The sequence below is a fragment of the Carcharhinus amblyrhynchos genome, chromosome 12 (genome assembly GCF_965287045.1).
Source record: "Carcharhinus amblyrhynchos chromosome 12, sCarAmb.v2.hapA, whole genome shotgun sequence".
Classification (NCBI taxonomy): domain Eukaryota; kingdom Metazoa; phylum Chordata; class Chondrichthyes; order Carcharhiniformes; family Carcharhinidae; genus Carcharhinus; species Carcharhinus amblyrhynchos.
The window spans coordinates 18,856,821-18,872,349 of record NC_137335.1 but is presented as its reverse complement, the minus strand read 5'-3'; the positions used below and the strand labels follow the sequence as shown (position 1 = coordinate 18,872,349).

The window sequence follows — 15,529 nt, the reverse complement described above, 5'->3', positions numbered from 1 at the left end:
ACAAGATAAGGCATTGCATCCCATCTTGGGCTTAATCCAATGCTTGATTTTTTCAGAGCGCTTTTATTCCAATCAAACAACCCAATTCAATGAAATCCAATTCATGGTCCCCACGTAAGGGACAAATAAAATCCAAGCTGACAAGATCAGACATTGCACACCATCCTGGGCTTGATCTAATGCTTCATCTTAGCCAAAAGGCCGAGATGGCTTTGAAAAATTGCATTTGGTAAGCACTTGGTTTAACCTTATTGGTTATCTTCGGGTTTACTCGACCCTAGCCTTGGCAAACGAGCACACTCCAAGAGCAATGGGCTAGTCTCGTCAACTGCCTGATCATTGATTTTCGCCTGCCAGCAAAGTAATGCAACACTTGATCTTAGCTAAAAGGCCTTGTTTGCACCCTCCCTCAAAATTGCATTACTTCAAACTTCTCCAGATGGATTTCAAATTACCCCCTTTCTGACCACTTGAGCAGTCCATGGATGTATTCCTGCAACCCTTACATCACTCTGTTATTCATCAAAAGCATGCGATCTAATGTGGTCATTGACCTTCGTTGTTGTTGTTATGGTTGAGCTATACTCACAAGAGAGACAGTGCCTCCGAGCAGAAGCTATCTGCAAAATACTGTGCTACTCACATTAAAGGCGGGCAACTGGCCGTCCCCAGCTCGCTGCAGCTCCCGGATCAACTCTATGGCTTTTTCACAAAACATTATTTAGGACATAACAAACACCGCCACAGTCTGTAGACAAGCTATACCACATAAAGCCTCAGTAAATAGCCTTTACCCGATAGCCTGGCAAAACCCAGCACAAACTTCCCGCCAAAACCGGCCGATCAGAGGCGGGCTGAACAGTGCCAATCAGGGGCCAGCGGCGCCGTCACTTCTCCCGGAAACCATCCTGATTTAAAGCACACAAAAAACAGCGGTTATCTCCCCAATGTTCCTAAAAGAGGTACAGCTGATTGCGTGATTTTTTTTTTAAACAAAATATGTAATTCGTCTCTGTGTTCTTCCCTCAGTCAGATTGACTGTTTGATTCTGATTTCCCCACCGGCTCTCGAGCTCCTTTTCAAAACGTTCCGGCAGCGCGAGCCCAACCGCCGAGCGGGAGGAGTGCGCCTGCGCCCCAACCTCTTTCAACCACCCCTCCCTACCGCCCCCCGCCAGCCCATCTACCTCTATCCACCCCTCGCCCCTCCGCCCCACCACCCACCTCTCCCACTCCCCCCACCGTTCCCCCCCCAACCCCATCCCTCCATCTCCCCAACCCCATCCACCCCCCAGTCCCCCAATCCCCCATCCCTTGCTATTTATCTTCACCCAAACAAATTACACATTTTGATTCTCCAAAACAAAATCACTATTGTAGTGATCTCATCCTTTGTTAACAGAGCAATCCCATCTCCTTTTCCTTTCTTCTGTGCTTCTGAAATGCCAACATATCATTGAATATCCATTTCTGGGGCAACCAACTGCATTTTCCGGGATTATCTTGTAATTTCACTTCCCACCCTGAGTCCCAGGTCAAGCCTTCCTGGGTTGCATTTCGTCTCTGAGTTGAAGAATCTGCATCTTTTGTGTCACCACATGCCCACTGCCTGCCCCACACAGCCACGAGGGAGCTCTCACCGGCACACTCCACTGAGAGTTGTTCGGCTTTGGCAGGTGAGTGGTTCGGGTTCCAGGCTTTCCAGCAGGTGTTGGTGGTGGCGTCCCTGTTGGTAGCAGCAGTATCAGACTTTGGTGAAGGTCTGATTTCCCATGTCTGAGATATCACCAACACCTTGCCCTCACCATGCTGCCAAACTCTTGCCAACACCCCCTCCTGGTGAAGTGTCCCTTTTTTTGGCCCAGAGTTGATCACCATGCTTGGTTCCCATCTGTGGTTCTTTATTGACTATCGTGCTTATTTATTTATGTTAATACTATGGGTTCATTCATATTGTTACTAACGCAGCATGTATTCAATAAAAAAGCCTTTCAGTTTGTATTTTTACTATTTCCTACCATGATCTTATTTATTGATGCATGCCTATGTTTTTACACTCTATCCCTTCCTGCCACACTTTACTAATCATTACTTATATTACGAGCTTGCACCACTGGCTTGTCCTTTCTCTTTGATTTACTACACCACCCACCACCTATTTAGTTTAAAGCCCTTGCTACAGCTCCAGTTATTCACCAGGATGCTAGTCCTGGCATGGTTCAGGTGAAGGTTGTTCCAACCTTGCTGCTCCTTCATTCCCAGTATTCATGATAGTGCTCTGTGAATCAAAAGCCATTTCATGGAAATGCATAAGAATTAGGAGCAGGAGTAGGCCATTAGCCCTTTGAGTCTGCTCTGCCATTCAGTAAGATCATGGCTGATCTGATTTTACCCACAACTTCACATTCTTCCCTACTAATAATCCTTTGCTCCCTTCCTCATCAAGAATCTGTCTACCTGTTCTTTAAAAATATTTAAAGATTCTGGCTCCACTGCCTTTTGAGCAAGATAGTTCGAAAGACTCATGGCCCTTAAGAGAAAAAAAATTTCCTCATCTCTGTCTTAAATGATCGACCTCTTATTTTTAAACAATGCCCGGTTCTGGATTCCCTACAAAAGAAATCATATTTTTCACATCTACCCTGTCAGGCCCCCTCAAGATCTTAAAAGCTTCAATCAAATTGGCTCTTACTCTTCTAAACACTGGCAGATACCAGCCTAGTTTGTTCAGCCTTTTCTCATAAGACAACTTCCAGGTATTAATTTAGTAAACCTTCTCTCACCTGCTTCTAAAGCATTTGCATTCTTCCTTAAATGAGACCAATACTGTATACACTACTCCAGACGTGCCCTCATCAATGCCCTATATAACTAAAGCACAACCTCCCTACTCTTTCTTGTATTCAATTCCCTTCACAATAAATGATAACATTCCATTTGCTTTCTTAATTACTTGAATACTGACCTTTTGCAATTCAGGCACTAGGACACCCAGATTCCACTGCATTTTAAGAGTTCTGCAATCTCTCACCATTTAGATGACGTTCCTTCATTCATTCTCTTAAAATGGATGATTTCATATTTACTCACATTATATTCCATTTGCCAGGTTTTTGCCCACTCACTTAAGCTACATAAAGCCCATTATTGCTTTATTATGTCTTCTTCACAACTTACTTTCTGACCTACCTTGTATCTTCAGCAAATTTAGTATCCATACCTTCAGTCCCTTCATCCAAACCATTTTTATAAATTATAGAGTTGAGTCGCCAGTATTGATCTCTGTGGCACACCACTTGTTGCATCTTGCCAATCAGAAAATAACTCATTTATACCTTCTGCTTCTTGTTAGCTAACTAATCTTCTATCCTTGACAATGTTATCCCTTACACCATGAGCTTTTATTTTACACAAATTTTGATGCGGCATCTTATTAAATGCCTTCTGAAAATCTTAGTACAGCATATTCACTGGTTCCCCTTTATCCATAGCACCAATTACTTTTTCAAAGAACTCCAATAAATTGGTTAAACATGATTTCCCTTTCACAAAACCACATTTGTTCGGCCTGATTACCTGGAATTTGTCTACGTGCCCTGTTATAATGCCTTAATAGCTTTGAATGTTTTTCATATGACAGCAAGAAGGAGCAGCAAGGTTGGAACAGCCTTCACTGAACCTTGCCAGGATCAGTATCCTGGCGAACAACTGGAGCTGTAGAGGGCTTTAAATTAAATAGGTGGTGGGAGGTTAAACTAACTGGCCTACAGCTTTTTGCTCTCTGTCTCCCTCTCTTTTTGAATAAAGGAGTTATAGTAACTATTTTCCAGTCTAATAAAATCTTCCATATATTTAGTGAATTTTGGAAGGTTAAAGCCAATGCATCAGCTATCTCACCAGCCACTTCTTTCAACATTCTAGGACAAAATCCATCAGAACCTGGGACTTGTTACTGTTTCAACAATCTTCTGAGTATTTACTTCCTTGGTATTGTAATTTTCTTGAGTTCTTCATTCCCAGTTCCTAATTTACAGCTCTTACTGGGATGTTTCTAGTGAAGACCACAGCAATCTACCTGTTCAATTCATCTGCCATCTCCTTATTTTGTATTATTAATTCTGCACTCACTTTCTAGAGGATCAGTGCTCCCTTCAACTCTTTTTTTTCGATATCTGTAGCAACTCGTTCTTTAATTTTTCTACATAGCTTTCTCAAACTTTTCCCTCATTAATGATTTAGTTATTCTTCGCTGTTTTTTTATATCCTGTTCACTCTTCTGACGGTCCACCCATTTTGTGTAATTATATGTTTTTTCTTTAAATTTGATACTATCTTTAAATTTTTTGGTTAACCATGGATGACAGATCCTCCCCTTGCATTTTTTTTTCTCATTGGACTATTATCTACTCAGTGTTTTCTTAAAAGTCTACCACTGCATTTCTATTGACTTAGCACCTTAATACCTGAAAGAAAGAGAACATGTTTTTAATGGTGTTGGTGTTATGATCTTGTTAGGAACAGTAATTTTTTTTAAAATCTGAAATTCTGGTTATTTACTGAAAAAAATGAAGCCAAAAGATTCCACCATTTTGAACAGAATTGGATGAGTTTCTCATATGAGAACCTGAAATTAGAGTTTGAGTTCAAGTCTAGATTGAGAATTTTGGTGAACGTATCACAGAGATAGAAAGAGAAACTTTTGATTATTAATTCAGCTTGGAAATTCATGCTCAGTTTCTATACACCGAGACTGCACCCCATCTATTTCCATCTGTGTAGGCAACAAGTAAAGGGAGTGAAATCAGGTTCTGAAGTGTGAATTTTTTGAGGAGCATGACAAGATGATATTACGCAAGCTCTAATGAATGGCAGGTCAAATTTCTAATAAGAAAATCTCTTAAAATCTTTGCACGGCAGGTTGACGTTCACTTTGTTTGAGATACCACATGCATCCTCAAGCTGATGAGAATGTATTTTAAAGTCCGGAATACAAAAGGTCACTTCAAATACTTTATTTCTTTGCACTTAACTGATTAGATACTACTGCATTAACTGGTGGCATGGTGGTTAGCATTGCTGCCTCACAGCGCCAGGAACCCAGGTTCAATTCAGGCCTTGAGTCACTGTCTGTGTGGAGTTTGCACATTCTCCCCACGTCAACGTGGATTTCCTCTGGTTTTTTCTCGCACTCCAAAGATGTGTGGGTTAGGTTGATTGGCCATGCTAAATTGACCCTAGGTATCAGGGGGACTAGCAGTGTAAATAGATGGGGTCATGGGGATAGGCCCTGGGTGGGATTGTTGTCAGTGCGGGCTCAATGAGTCAAATGGCCTCCTTCTGCATTGTAGAGAATCTACAATTATAAATTTGGTCAGCTTGACAGCTGGAATGAAACAGACTGCCTGACAGATGTCTTTCAATCCTATTGTTAAAAGTTTCACTTTAATTGTATGTGCAATCACTATTATGACTCCTGTGAATATAATTGAGCTACATTTTGTAAATTCTTTTGTTTCTGCCTGTCTTTACAAAGGAATTTGAAGGTAATTTCCAAGCATAGCTCTTTTCCCTGTCAGCTGTCATTCAGATGTTGACAGTGACATTGCAGGCCAGAGCCTACCCGGCAGCGAACAACTTCGTAAATGCATAAATAAGGGTCAGGCTTATATTGCCTGTTGATGCAGTTTTATTTTCAATCCATGGAAAATCTGTCCTTCAAGATGTTAAATCAAGGTCTTGTCTGCCTTTTCAAGTGGATGTAAATAATCCATTGATACTATTGAGAAAAAGAGCATAGATATTCTCTTGGTACCTTGTGTTAACTTATCATAATTGACTATATAATTGTACCTTAGTGATGGGCATGAACTAGGGATTCACTTAGGTTTCTGTATAAGAGCAGACTGAAACTGTAGTTAATACATTAGGAGGTAGATGTTTGTAATGTGTGTTTCAGTAAATAAAAACTTGTAAATGTGTAAAGTTTAGGCTTCATTTCTATCCTTCACCTGGTTTTTTGACTGATGATTATTCCTCCATCAACACAGAGATAATCTGATCATTTACTGTTAGTGGGACCTCACTGTGCACTAATTAGATACATTTGTTTTTACATTTCAACAGTTGACTACACTTTAAAAATCACTTAATTGGCTGCAAAACATTTCATAACGTCTCGAGATTGTGAAACGTTCTACTATATTTAAATCAAAGTTTGTTGCATTATCAAATCTGCAATTACTGTACATTGCTTTTTGTATTTAATGCTGTAAAATTGCACACTGATCATAAACATTCCTCATAATTATAGTCCAAGTTACTATTTGATAATAATTATTTTTCCCCATAACTGAAGTCGAGGAAATCGTGTATTGACAAATAATATATCCAATTAAAGCCCCATGGTCTTTCTCATTAGCCCTGCATACTCTCCTTTTCAATAATAGAGATAACCAATTCCCTTTTGAAAGTTACTATTGAATTTACTTTCCCCGTCCTGACAGGCAGTGTATTCCAGCTTATAACAACTCGCTTTGCAACAAAAAAAATCTTGCCTTTGGATTTTTTTGCCATTTACGTTAACCCGAGGTCCTCTGTCCATAATAATGGAAGAAGACTGGAGTAATTAATTCTGTCCCGCATTTTTTTAAACCACACTCCCAATTGAAAAACTGATTTGCAACTTATTCCCAGGCAACCCCTGCATTGTATTTCTGATCTTCGCGCAAGAAGCCGGCTCGTAGAAATCGGCCGGGAGAAGTTTTATTTCTTTTTTTTAAAAAAAGGTTCGTCTTACAAGTTCAATTATTTAGTGACTCTTTCCAACCTGCCTGCTTGAAAAATGGATGCCCAGTTCAGCACTTTTTAATCTTAAAATGCGGGAGGCGTGTTTCCTCCAAACGGGTGAGAGGTTGGAGGTTGTAGCTGATCAGCTGATTCGAAGCAGTGGGAGTCGCTGCAAACAATGTACTAAACTGGGTGCCTTTACAAAAACCAAAACACTGGGAAGCTGAAGTCTGAGCGCTCTGTTTTAGTGCAGCTGATCTCCACCGGTCCCGTTAACTCCCATTCCCAGCGCTTCGCCTTCAGCCCTCCTATTTGAGTTCACTCCCCCCCTCCCCTCCCCCGTCTCTTCTTCTCCCCTAAATAAAGGTGGTTCTTCGCGTTTTCTTTTTCTAGTAATGCGAAGGAGGAATAATTCCCTGACAGTAGAACATGACACGACCGTCACGACCCTGCAAAAGGACTCGGCACAGTCTTCACCAAGATTGAAGCACAGACAGAAAGCAGCACCCAGCAAGGGCAGGGATAACGACCTCGACACAGACGCAAAGACGGGAATGATAACTGGTTATCGGAGGTAAGACCAGCGCTTCTCTGCGTGGGCTAGTACTGAATAGCAGAGAAATCCATACTGTAGTTGTAATAATGCGTTCGAAATCTGCCTGGTCAAATCGGATGAAACATTAAAGGACCGATTTCTATGATGCATAAGCCTTGTCTCCTTCGAGTTGCAAGTGTAGGGCAATAACAGGCAGATAACCTTTTTGGATACTGACTGGCCGCAGGTTTCACATGTGCTTGAAGGTTGAATCGGCTTCCCTCAAAGACGGAAAAGGTCATTTTGAGGGGAAAAAAAGAGAAAAACTTACTTTGGTTGGGCAAAAACGGTCAGAATATAATTTGACAATTGTGTAAGTGATTGCACTGCACTTTTAAGGGATAACTCGGTTAATCTCACAAGAATCCAAACACCTATCAGTGAGGAAGATGACTAAATGGCTCAGAGGATAAGCGTCCAAATCTTGTTTACCGCAATGGAATTGTCGATCACCGTATACATTGTGCCACCGTCGCTGGTTAAGTTTAACGTTTTCAATAAACATTGTGTACTTTGAAAGAATTAAAGCATTTCTAATAATTCAACTATTATCTGTAGATGCAGAATTAAGTAACTGAAAAGTTTCAGTCTGATAGTCATTCAATTTAAATTGTTGACATCACCATTTTTTTGGCCCTATTGTGATGCTCATGTCAAGAAGAACGGCTTAATTCTCGATTAATGCCAATAATACACGTTTATGGATTTGTGCGAATGACCTGGATTAGGATATACCTTTATTTCTTGCCACCCAGTCACCTCACACGTATCCTCCCCATTTCTTCCCCAAAAAATGCCCTGAACAAGTACAGAAAATTATCGAAAAAGTTTAATAGAATGCTGGCCTTTTCAGTTAGAATACAAGGGGAAGTTTTGCTTCAACTTTCACAAAGACCTGATTAGATCTCTGCATATTGTAAGCAGTTGTGAGCACCACACCTTATGATAAAGTGAGTGCAGTATAGACTTACTAGAACCCCCTCCTCCCAATGGTTAAATTATGTTGGATTGCACCAAGTAGATTTCTACTTGGAATCTAGATAAGGAGTGATTTAATCAAAGATTTTAAGATATTAAGAGGAATATGTAGGGTAGATAGGGGAAAAAACTTTCTGTTGGTTAGGGAGTCAAGGACTAGGAGGCAATGTCTAAAAATTAGAACCAGACCATTTTAGAATTGAAATTATGCACACTGTGTGTAAAAGCTTGAAATTCTCTTCTGCACTTGGCATTGGATGCTAGATCAATTGTTAATTTTAATAAAAATCTATAATTTGATATTTAACAAAGGTATTAAGGGACATGGGACAAAGACAGATTTATGAAGTCTTGCTGAATGACAGAACATACTTGATGGCCAAAATAGCTTCCTCATATTCCAAGTTACTGAGAGAGAATAAATTTAGGGCTAGTACTGAAAGCACGAGTTTTCAGACAGTTGAAATGTTTTGCCATAACTGGCCATGAAAGTTGTCAGTAATAACATTTTAACTATATGAATTTCTTTCTTAAATTATTAGGAAAATAAGAATTGCTTGTAGATAGATGCACAGGATCCACCTACTTTTGTCCCTATCATTCTCGTAGTCCTATGGAACAGTAATAGTGGAGTTGTTTAGTCATTGCAACCAATCTACAGAAGACCTAGACATGATGCAGGAAAAACTCCAGTGTTGTGGAACTTTGGGAACCATGGTGCAAAGTTGTCTTTTTCATCTTGACTGTGCTATGCTTGCCACATGTTTTGTGTCTAATTGCTCCTACACTACCCAAAATGTAATTTTCTAAAAAGTATTTGATTTTTATTTAAAATGAGGCTTCAGAGTTGGAGGGTCCTCAAATTGGGGCTCAATGCATACTAGCTACAGTATACTTTGCCAAGCTTGATGCTATAATTTTGCTTGCCTGCATTAATGTAACCTCCAGCTTTCAGAAGATTTAATAATCAAGCCACTGGATTATTTTTATGCAAAGAGCTGATTGATTCTGTGCTGATAGATTACATTCAATGCTTATTTTACATTATAAGCTTGTTACTTTTTTTTAGTAGTTTCATCCTATGTATTGAATCTAGTTTATGTCCTAAATCACTTTTGTGATTTGCTTAATTGCAGGAGAGGGAAGAGGAAGCATGCATTATACCACTACTGCTTTGTCAGTATTTTCTCAGAGGCCCACGTCTCTCTATCATTAAATGTTGACAAGAAAGTCATTCAAATTGTTGAAAGCATTCTTTAAAAATTATTTGTGTTATTCTGTTGATTTGTTCAATAGAATTTGTCCCTGTCGCTACCTAATATTACAGAAAGATGTTAGCTGGAATGTTCCCTTAAGCTACAGTGCAGTGATACCATGATTGGTGAGCTGGAGCAAGAGCAGCATGCTGATTAAAAGCAGTTGCTTTAAATGCCATTTGCACAAATATATATTAGTTCAACACACTAAATGGACTTAACTTATGACTTGGTGTCATCACTTATTTTTTGCTGAATGCTATTGGTTGAGAAAATAGGTTCGAGATGAAGGGAAGATTCTGTTTTCGTCAAGATGAATGATATGAACGGGGAGCGTGAAACATTTTCATCCAGTGCTATATTTGAGTACTGCAAGGTCAGGTACATACCATTTGAAAATTGAAACTTTGCCTCACTACAGCTGTGTTCCTTATCCCCAGAGCAGCATCCACAACTGCACAAGTGTGAACTTCATATTCAATCTTAGCCAATGTTTGTCTTGATGCTGAAGAAATTATAAAAAATAGATTTAATTGAATTTACATAGAATTGGGTGTAATATGCAGGAGAGAAACAGGCTATTTGGCCCAATGTGGATTTATGAAAGGGAAATCATGTTTGCAGTTTTCTTGGAGGATGTAACTAGTAAAATAGATGAGGATGAACCAGTGGGCGATAAAGTTCCATATAAGAGGCTAGTGTGAAAAATTTAAAATACATGGGATTGGGGGTAATATATTAATGTGGATTGAAAATTGGTCAGGAAACATTGTAGGAGTAAATAAGCCTTTTTCAAAGTGAGTCCTTTTCACAATATTCGCTATTCACAATATACACCAATGATTTGGACTGGGTATCCTAGTACATCAACCACTGAAAGCAAGCATGGAGGTACAGCAAGCAGTTGGGAAGGCAAATATTGGCCATCACTGCAAGTGTTCTTGTGTACAGGAACAAAGATGTTTTACTGCAGCGGTACACGGCCTTGGTGTGCAGCTTTGGTCTCCTTATATAAGAAAGGATATACTTGCTGTAGAGGGAGTGCAGTAAATGCACAGCAAACCAATTCCTGGGATAGCAAGATTGTTATATGAAGGGAGATACGGTTGACTGGGCCTGTATTTGCTGGAATTTAGAAGATTGAGGGGGGATCTATTTGAAATGTATAAAATTTGAGCGCCGCTGAACAGACTGGATTTAGTGATGCTGTTTCAACTGGGGGGGGGTTCTAAAACAAGGGGGTCAGAGTCTTAGGATATGGGTAGACCATCAGGTGGTCTACCCCATATCCTGAGACTGAAATGAGAAGTTTTTTCACTCCCGAGGCTGGTGAACCTGTGGAATTCTTTACCCCAGAAGGCTGTAGAGGCCAAGTCACTTAATATATTTAAGATGGAAATAGATTTTTTTAGACTTAGCATCAAGAGGTATGGGGAGAGCACAGATGTGTGGTGTTGAGATAGAGGATCAACCATGATCATATTGAGTGGCGGAGCAGCTCAAAGGGCCAAGTAGCCTACTCTTCCTCCTATTTTCTGTGTTTCTAATCAGTTATGTTTGAGCCTGTTTTGAGCCTCAATTAACTCTATTCACAAAACTTTCTATTCCACCTTTTTTGTATGTCTATCTAGATTCCCTTATACGCTGTACTGTTTGCCTCAACAACTCCCTATGGTAGCAGGCTCCATATTCATGCCACATCATATTCAAGATGTTTATTCTGAACTCATTTGATTTTTCATTTTATTATTATTATTTATTTATTGTTATGATATTATTTATTATCTTAAATTGATGGCCTCTGATTTACTCTTTCCCCCCCCACATGTGAAAATGTTCTTTCTCAGCAGGGTTTTATCAGCCCTGGCGTGACAGGCTAGTAAATGGTTGGCCCGGTAATGTAGCAGGGGTTACCGTATTGCGTGGCCCTCCTCACTCTCCTGTTCCATGTCTTTTTACACCCTGATGAACCCGCTGGTCATTTGGAAGTTGCAACGTCACTCCGGCTGGCTTAACCCATCTCCCTCTGTGTTTTTCCCTTCTCATTTGGAGCACTTAAAATCTGAGTTTGTGAGATCTATTGTTATTTAAGCACTCACCTCTCAAAGTCTATTAACCCCTGGCTGAATGAATGAATTGCATTTTGGAGTTTCCCTTTCATTGTTCTGCCTCATGATTGCATCCACTCAGCAGAATCTCCAGGGCATTACTCCAATGTTTTACTGATTCTTGTACTCCCAGTATTGCAACACTGCTACTCTTAAATGAATTACACTACCAGCCAACACTGAGGTACCATTGAGCTCTCGCCTCCATATAATTGCTGTGAAATTTTGAAGCAGAAAGTGTGCTGCACGTATTGAAGCAGAAGCTTGACTTGTCCCTGCTGCTGTTGAAATATCCTCGACAGTGGTGGACCGCAGGATGATGAGCACACATGGCAGCAGCAGACAGGCAGTTAAACTTGTTAACAAGTCAACTGATTGCAGTTTTGATATGACTTTTAAATGTTACCTGGCTGTGTGTGAAACCATTACTTCAAACACTCTCTCGTTTGGCCTCTGTTTCAGTCTTCTCAATGTATGAAACCTATGATCCCAGTGTTGACTGCCCTTTAAATTTGACGCCTCCGTTTCAGCTGCCTGGACTTCCCACCCACCAGCTGCTATTGGCTGGTTCCCAAGCCTGCCTGCGGTTAACTGGACATAGCTTGCAAGTCTAGTTTCCTATACTGTTGCCTGCCCATGAAATCATTGTGCCTGATACTGGGACTTTCTGTACAATGGTAAAATCCGTCCTCTGTATCCATTCTGTCAAAACCTTAAGTACTTCGACAGTTTTTTGGGTTCCCTATCAGTCTTCACTTTTTAAGGTAAAAGAAACTGGATTAATTTTTTGCTTTCTTAATGGGTGTATCCTTGCAGTTCTGAAATAATCCTTATAAATATGTTTGCATCCTCTTCAGTACCTCTTTCATCTTCTTCAGAATATGGTGACCTAATAATAAAAACTGGAGTATTCTGTGCTCTATGTTCCCCACTTTTCAATCCTGCCCTTCTAGAAATAACCTATCTTTCTTGGTTTATTTTTCTTTTGGTGTTATTGATATGTGTTGCTTTTGTTTTTAGCAATTTGTGCTCCCGGATTCATTTGCTCCTCTACCCCATTTAATTTCTTATTTCCCAAGAAATATGTAACATTATTTCTCTTGGATAATGTGAGGTCCATGTATCTTTCTATGTTGAAATTCATTTGCCAATTACAAACCCATTTGACAAGTTTATTGTTGTCTTGTCAATGGTTCTCGTCCTCAATTCTGTTAATTTTTTCTTTTAGTTTAACATTGTCCCCAAGTTTAGAAATTGTTTATAATTCTAAAGCCTAGATTATTACAGAAAATTTACAGTGCAAGAGGAGGTCATTGGGCCCTACTAGTCCTAGTCCTATTCTCCTGCCTTATTCCTGTAACAATGCACATTCTTCCTTTTCAGATAGAAATCCAATTCTCTCTTGAATACCTCAATTGAATTTATGAATATATAACTTAGGAGCAGGCCCCTCAAGCCTGTTATTCAATAAGATTGACCTGATTGTACCCGCTGTTTGAATGTAATAGGTGACACCTTTGCATGTAATGTGACCAATGGGAATAAAATGTAAGGGTCAGCCGACCCAGTAAATCATGGAACAAATTAGAGTGATGTAATAGTCTGCTGACCAGCTGATTCACTATAAATAAGGAACTGTGTGTAGAATTGTGGAGAACTTGGAGTGGCCTGGACGAGGCCCCAAATTTGGAGTAATGATGTTTCTTTATTAATCCCTTTCTTTGATTCATAAGTTGGAGTAAGTTTTTTGTTGTATTTTCATGAGCTGCATTTTGAAGAGTTCCTTGTGAAGAAACACCCTCAACTCCACACTCCCATTATCCCCTCGATAACCTTTCACCCCTTGTTAATCAATAATCTATTCAGAGGTCAGAGAGTATGGCTAAGATCAAGTGTAATATCGACATGCTGCACTTGGCTGAAGTCATTAGTTACATTTTGGCTTCATTTGAAGCAATTTTTATAAGCGGCATGTCGGCCTTTTGGCTAAGATGCAAATGAGATCAAGCCTCGGAGAAGGTGCAATGCCTGTTCCAATCAGCTTGGATCATGTAGATGAAGCCCAAGACAGGAGATGAAAGCCCTGTCTTGTCAGCTTGGATCGAGAATGTCTCAACTTGTTGAGACTCTGAATTGGACTTGATTGGACTGGATTTAAAAAAAATCTATTTGGAGGCGAGAGAGTTAGAGTCATAGAGTTTTACACCACAGAAAGAGACTCTTAGGCCTCTTGTGTTTGTGCTTGAAATCAAGCACCTATCTGTTCTAATCCCATTTTCCAGCACTTGGCCCATAGCTTTGTACGCCATGGTATTTTAAATGCTCATTGAAATACCTGTTAATGTTGTGAAGGTTCCCACCTCTACCACCCTTTCAGGCAGTGAGTTCCAGATTCCCACTAACTTCTGGGTGAAAAAGATTTTCCTTCTTATGTTCTTACATCTCCTATAAACTCCTGTCCCTTAACTTCTGGTAAGCTAAGACTTTGCTCTTCGTTATCTATTACATCACCAATTTTTGTGTCATCTATGAACTTACTTCCTGTATTCAGATCATTAATATACACTACAAACAACAAGAGATCCAGCACCAATCCCTGCGGAACACCACTGAATATGGGCTTCTTTGGCATTACCCTCTGCCTCCTATCACTAAGTTTTCTAAATTTCCCTGGATCCCTTGGATGCTTCTTCATCAGCCTTCCATATGGGACCTTGTCAAAAGGCTTACTGAAGTCCATGTAGACTACATCAACTGCACTACCCTCATCTACACATCTAATGACCTCCTTGAAAAGTTTGTTAAAAATGATCTCTCTTTGACAAAGCCATGATGACTATCCTTGAGTAATCCTTCCCTTCCTATTCTGTCCCTCAGAATTTTTTCCAATCATTTTCCCACCGCTGAAGTTAATTCGCTGGCCTGTACTTTCCTAGTTTTTCCCTACTTCAGTTGAATAATGGTACCACATTAACTGTCCTCCAATCCCCTGGCACCTCTCCCATGGCCAGAGAAGATGTGAAAATTGTCAGAGCTGCTGTAATCTCATCCCTTGTCTCCCACAGCAACCTGGGATAAATCTCATTTGGGCTTGGAGAATTTAGGCCTGTTAAAACTATTAACATCTCCTCCCTTTCGATGTTAAGTTTTTCAAGTAAATCGCAGTGCCCTCCCTGATTTCTATATCTACATCATCCTTCTCCACAGTGAACACAGAATGTACTCATTTAAAACCTCACCTACATCTTCTGGCTCCTCACATTGCCACATTGGTCCCTAATGGGCCCTACTTCATCCTTGGTCATCCTCCTGGCCTTAATATACTTATAAAACACCTTTTGAATTTTCCTTTATTTTTGACCCTGTGATGGAAAATGTAGAGTGAACAGGTAGGTTCTGATGCTCCTGATGGCTGAAGATCCTGCTGTTGCTCATTGTCTAGTTCGATGCATGAACTATAGCCACTTGTACAAGGTAATAGAGCATCTCTGGTGTATATTAAAACTTCTCAGCAAGTCAGTGCTTTCAGAGGGATAGGAGAAAAATGGTTTCTATTTCTATTTTATATATGGCATATCATTTATTATATTTATATTTGTATCTTCCTAATTCATTCCCATTTGGAGGAGGGGGGGGAACTAGCATGTGAATTATTCCACCTCCACAAAGGGCAAGTTCTATTTGCTGCCAGATTGTGTGAATTTTTTGTAGGCATATGCAGTGCGGACTCTGAAAAAGCAGTTAAATTGATGACTTTGTTTTAATCGAGAATAGCTCTCAAGCAGAAACTGCTGCATTTGCTGCCAG

At 40.0% G+C, this 15,529-nt stretch overlaps 2 protein-coding genes across 9 annotated transcripts in view; one reads left to right on the top strand and one right to left on the bottom strand.

Moving 5' to 3' along the window:
* The window catches only part of gins1 (GINS complex subunit 1 (Psf1 homolog)), a 28,134-nt gene extending 27,254 nt beyond the window's left edge, over window positions 1-880 (bottom strand). For 2 of the 3 annotated variants that reach the window (XM_080200151.1, XM_080200150.1), the window contains exon 1: window positions 644-821. In XM_080200151.1, coding sequence (XP_080056277.1) covers window positions 644-718 — 75 coding nt within the window. In that variant the 5' untranslated portion in view covers window positions 719-821. Of the gene's footprint in view, window positions 1-643 lie in introns of all 3 variants that reach the window. The other variant, XM_080200152.1, reaches the window with a different exon arrangement.
* A 5-nt stretch (window positions 881-885) lies between these two features.
* The window catches only part of abhd12 (abhydrolase domain containing 12, lysophospholipase), a 129,180-nt gene continuing 114,536 nt past the window's right edge, over window positions 886-15,529 (top strand). Inside the window, exons 1-3 of one of the 6 annotated variants that reach the window (XM_080200146.1) lie at window positions 912-962; window positions 1,534-1,675; window positions 7,179-7,359. In XM_080200146.1, coding sequence (XP_080056272.1) covers window positions 7,181-7,359 — 179 coding nt within the window. In that variant the 5' untranslated portion in view covers window positions 912-962; window positions 1,534-1,675; window positions 7,179-7,180. Of the gene's footprint in view, window positions 963-1,533; window positions 1,676-6,743; window positions 6,785-6,841; window positions 6,903-6,947; window positions 6,966-7,178; window positions 7,360-9,346; window positions 9,996-15,529 lie in introns of those variants that run through there. The other 5 variants (XM_080200145.1, XM_080200147.1, XM_080200144.1 and 2 more) reach the window with 5 other exon arrangements.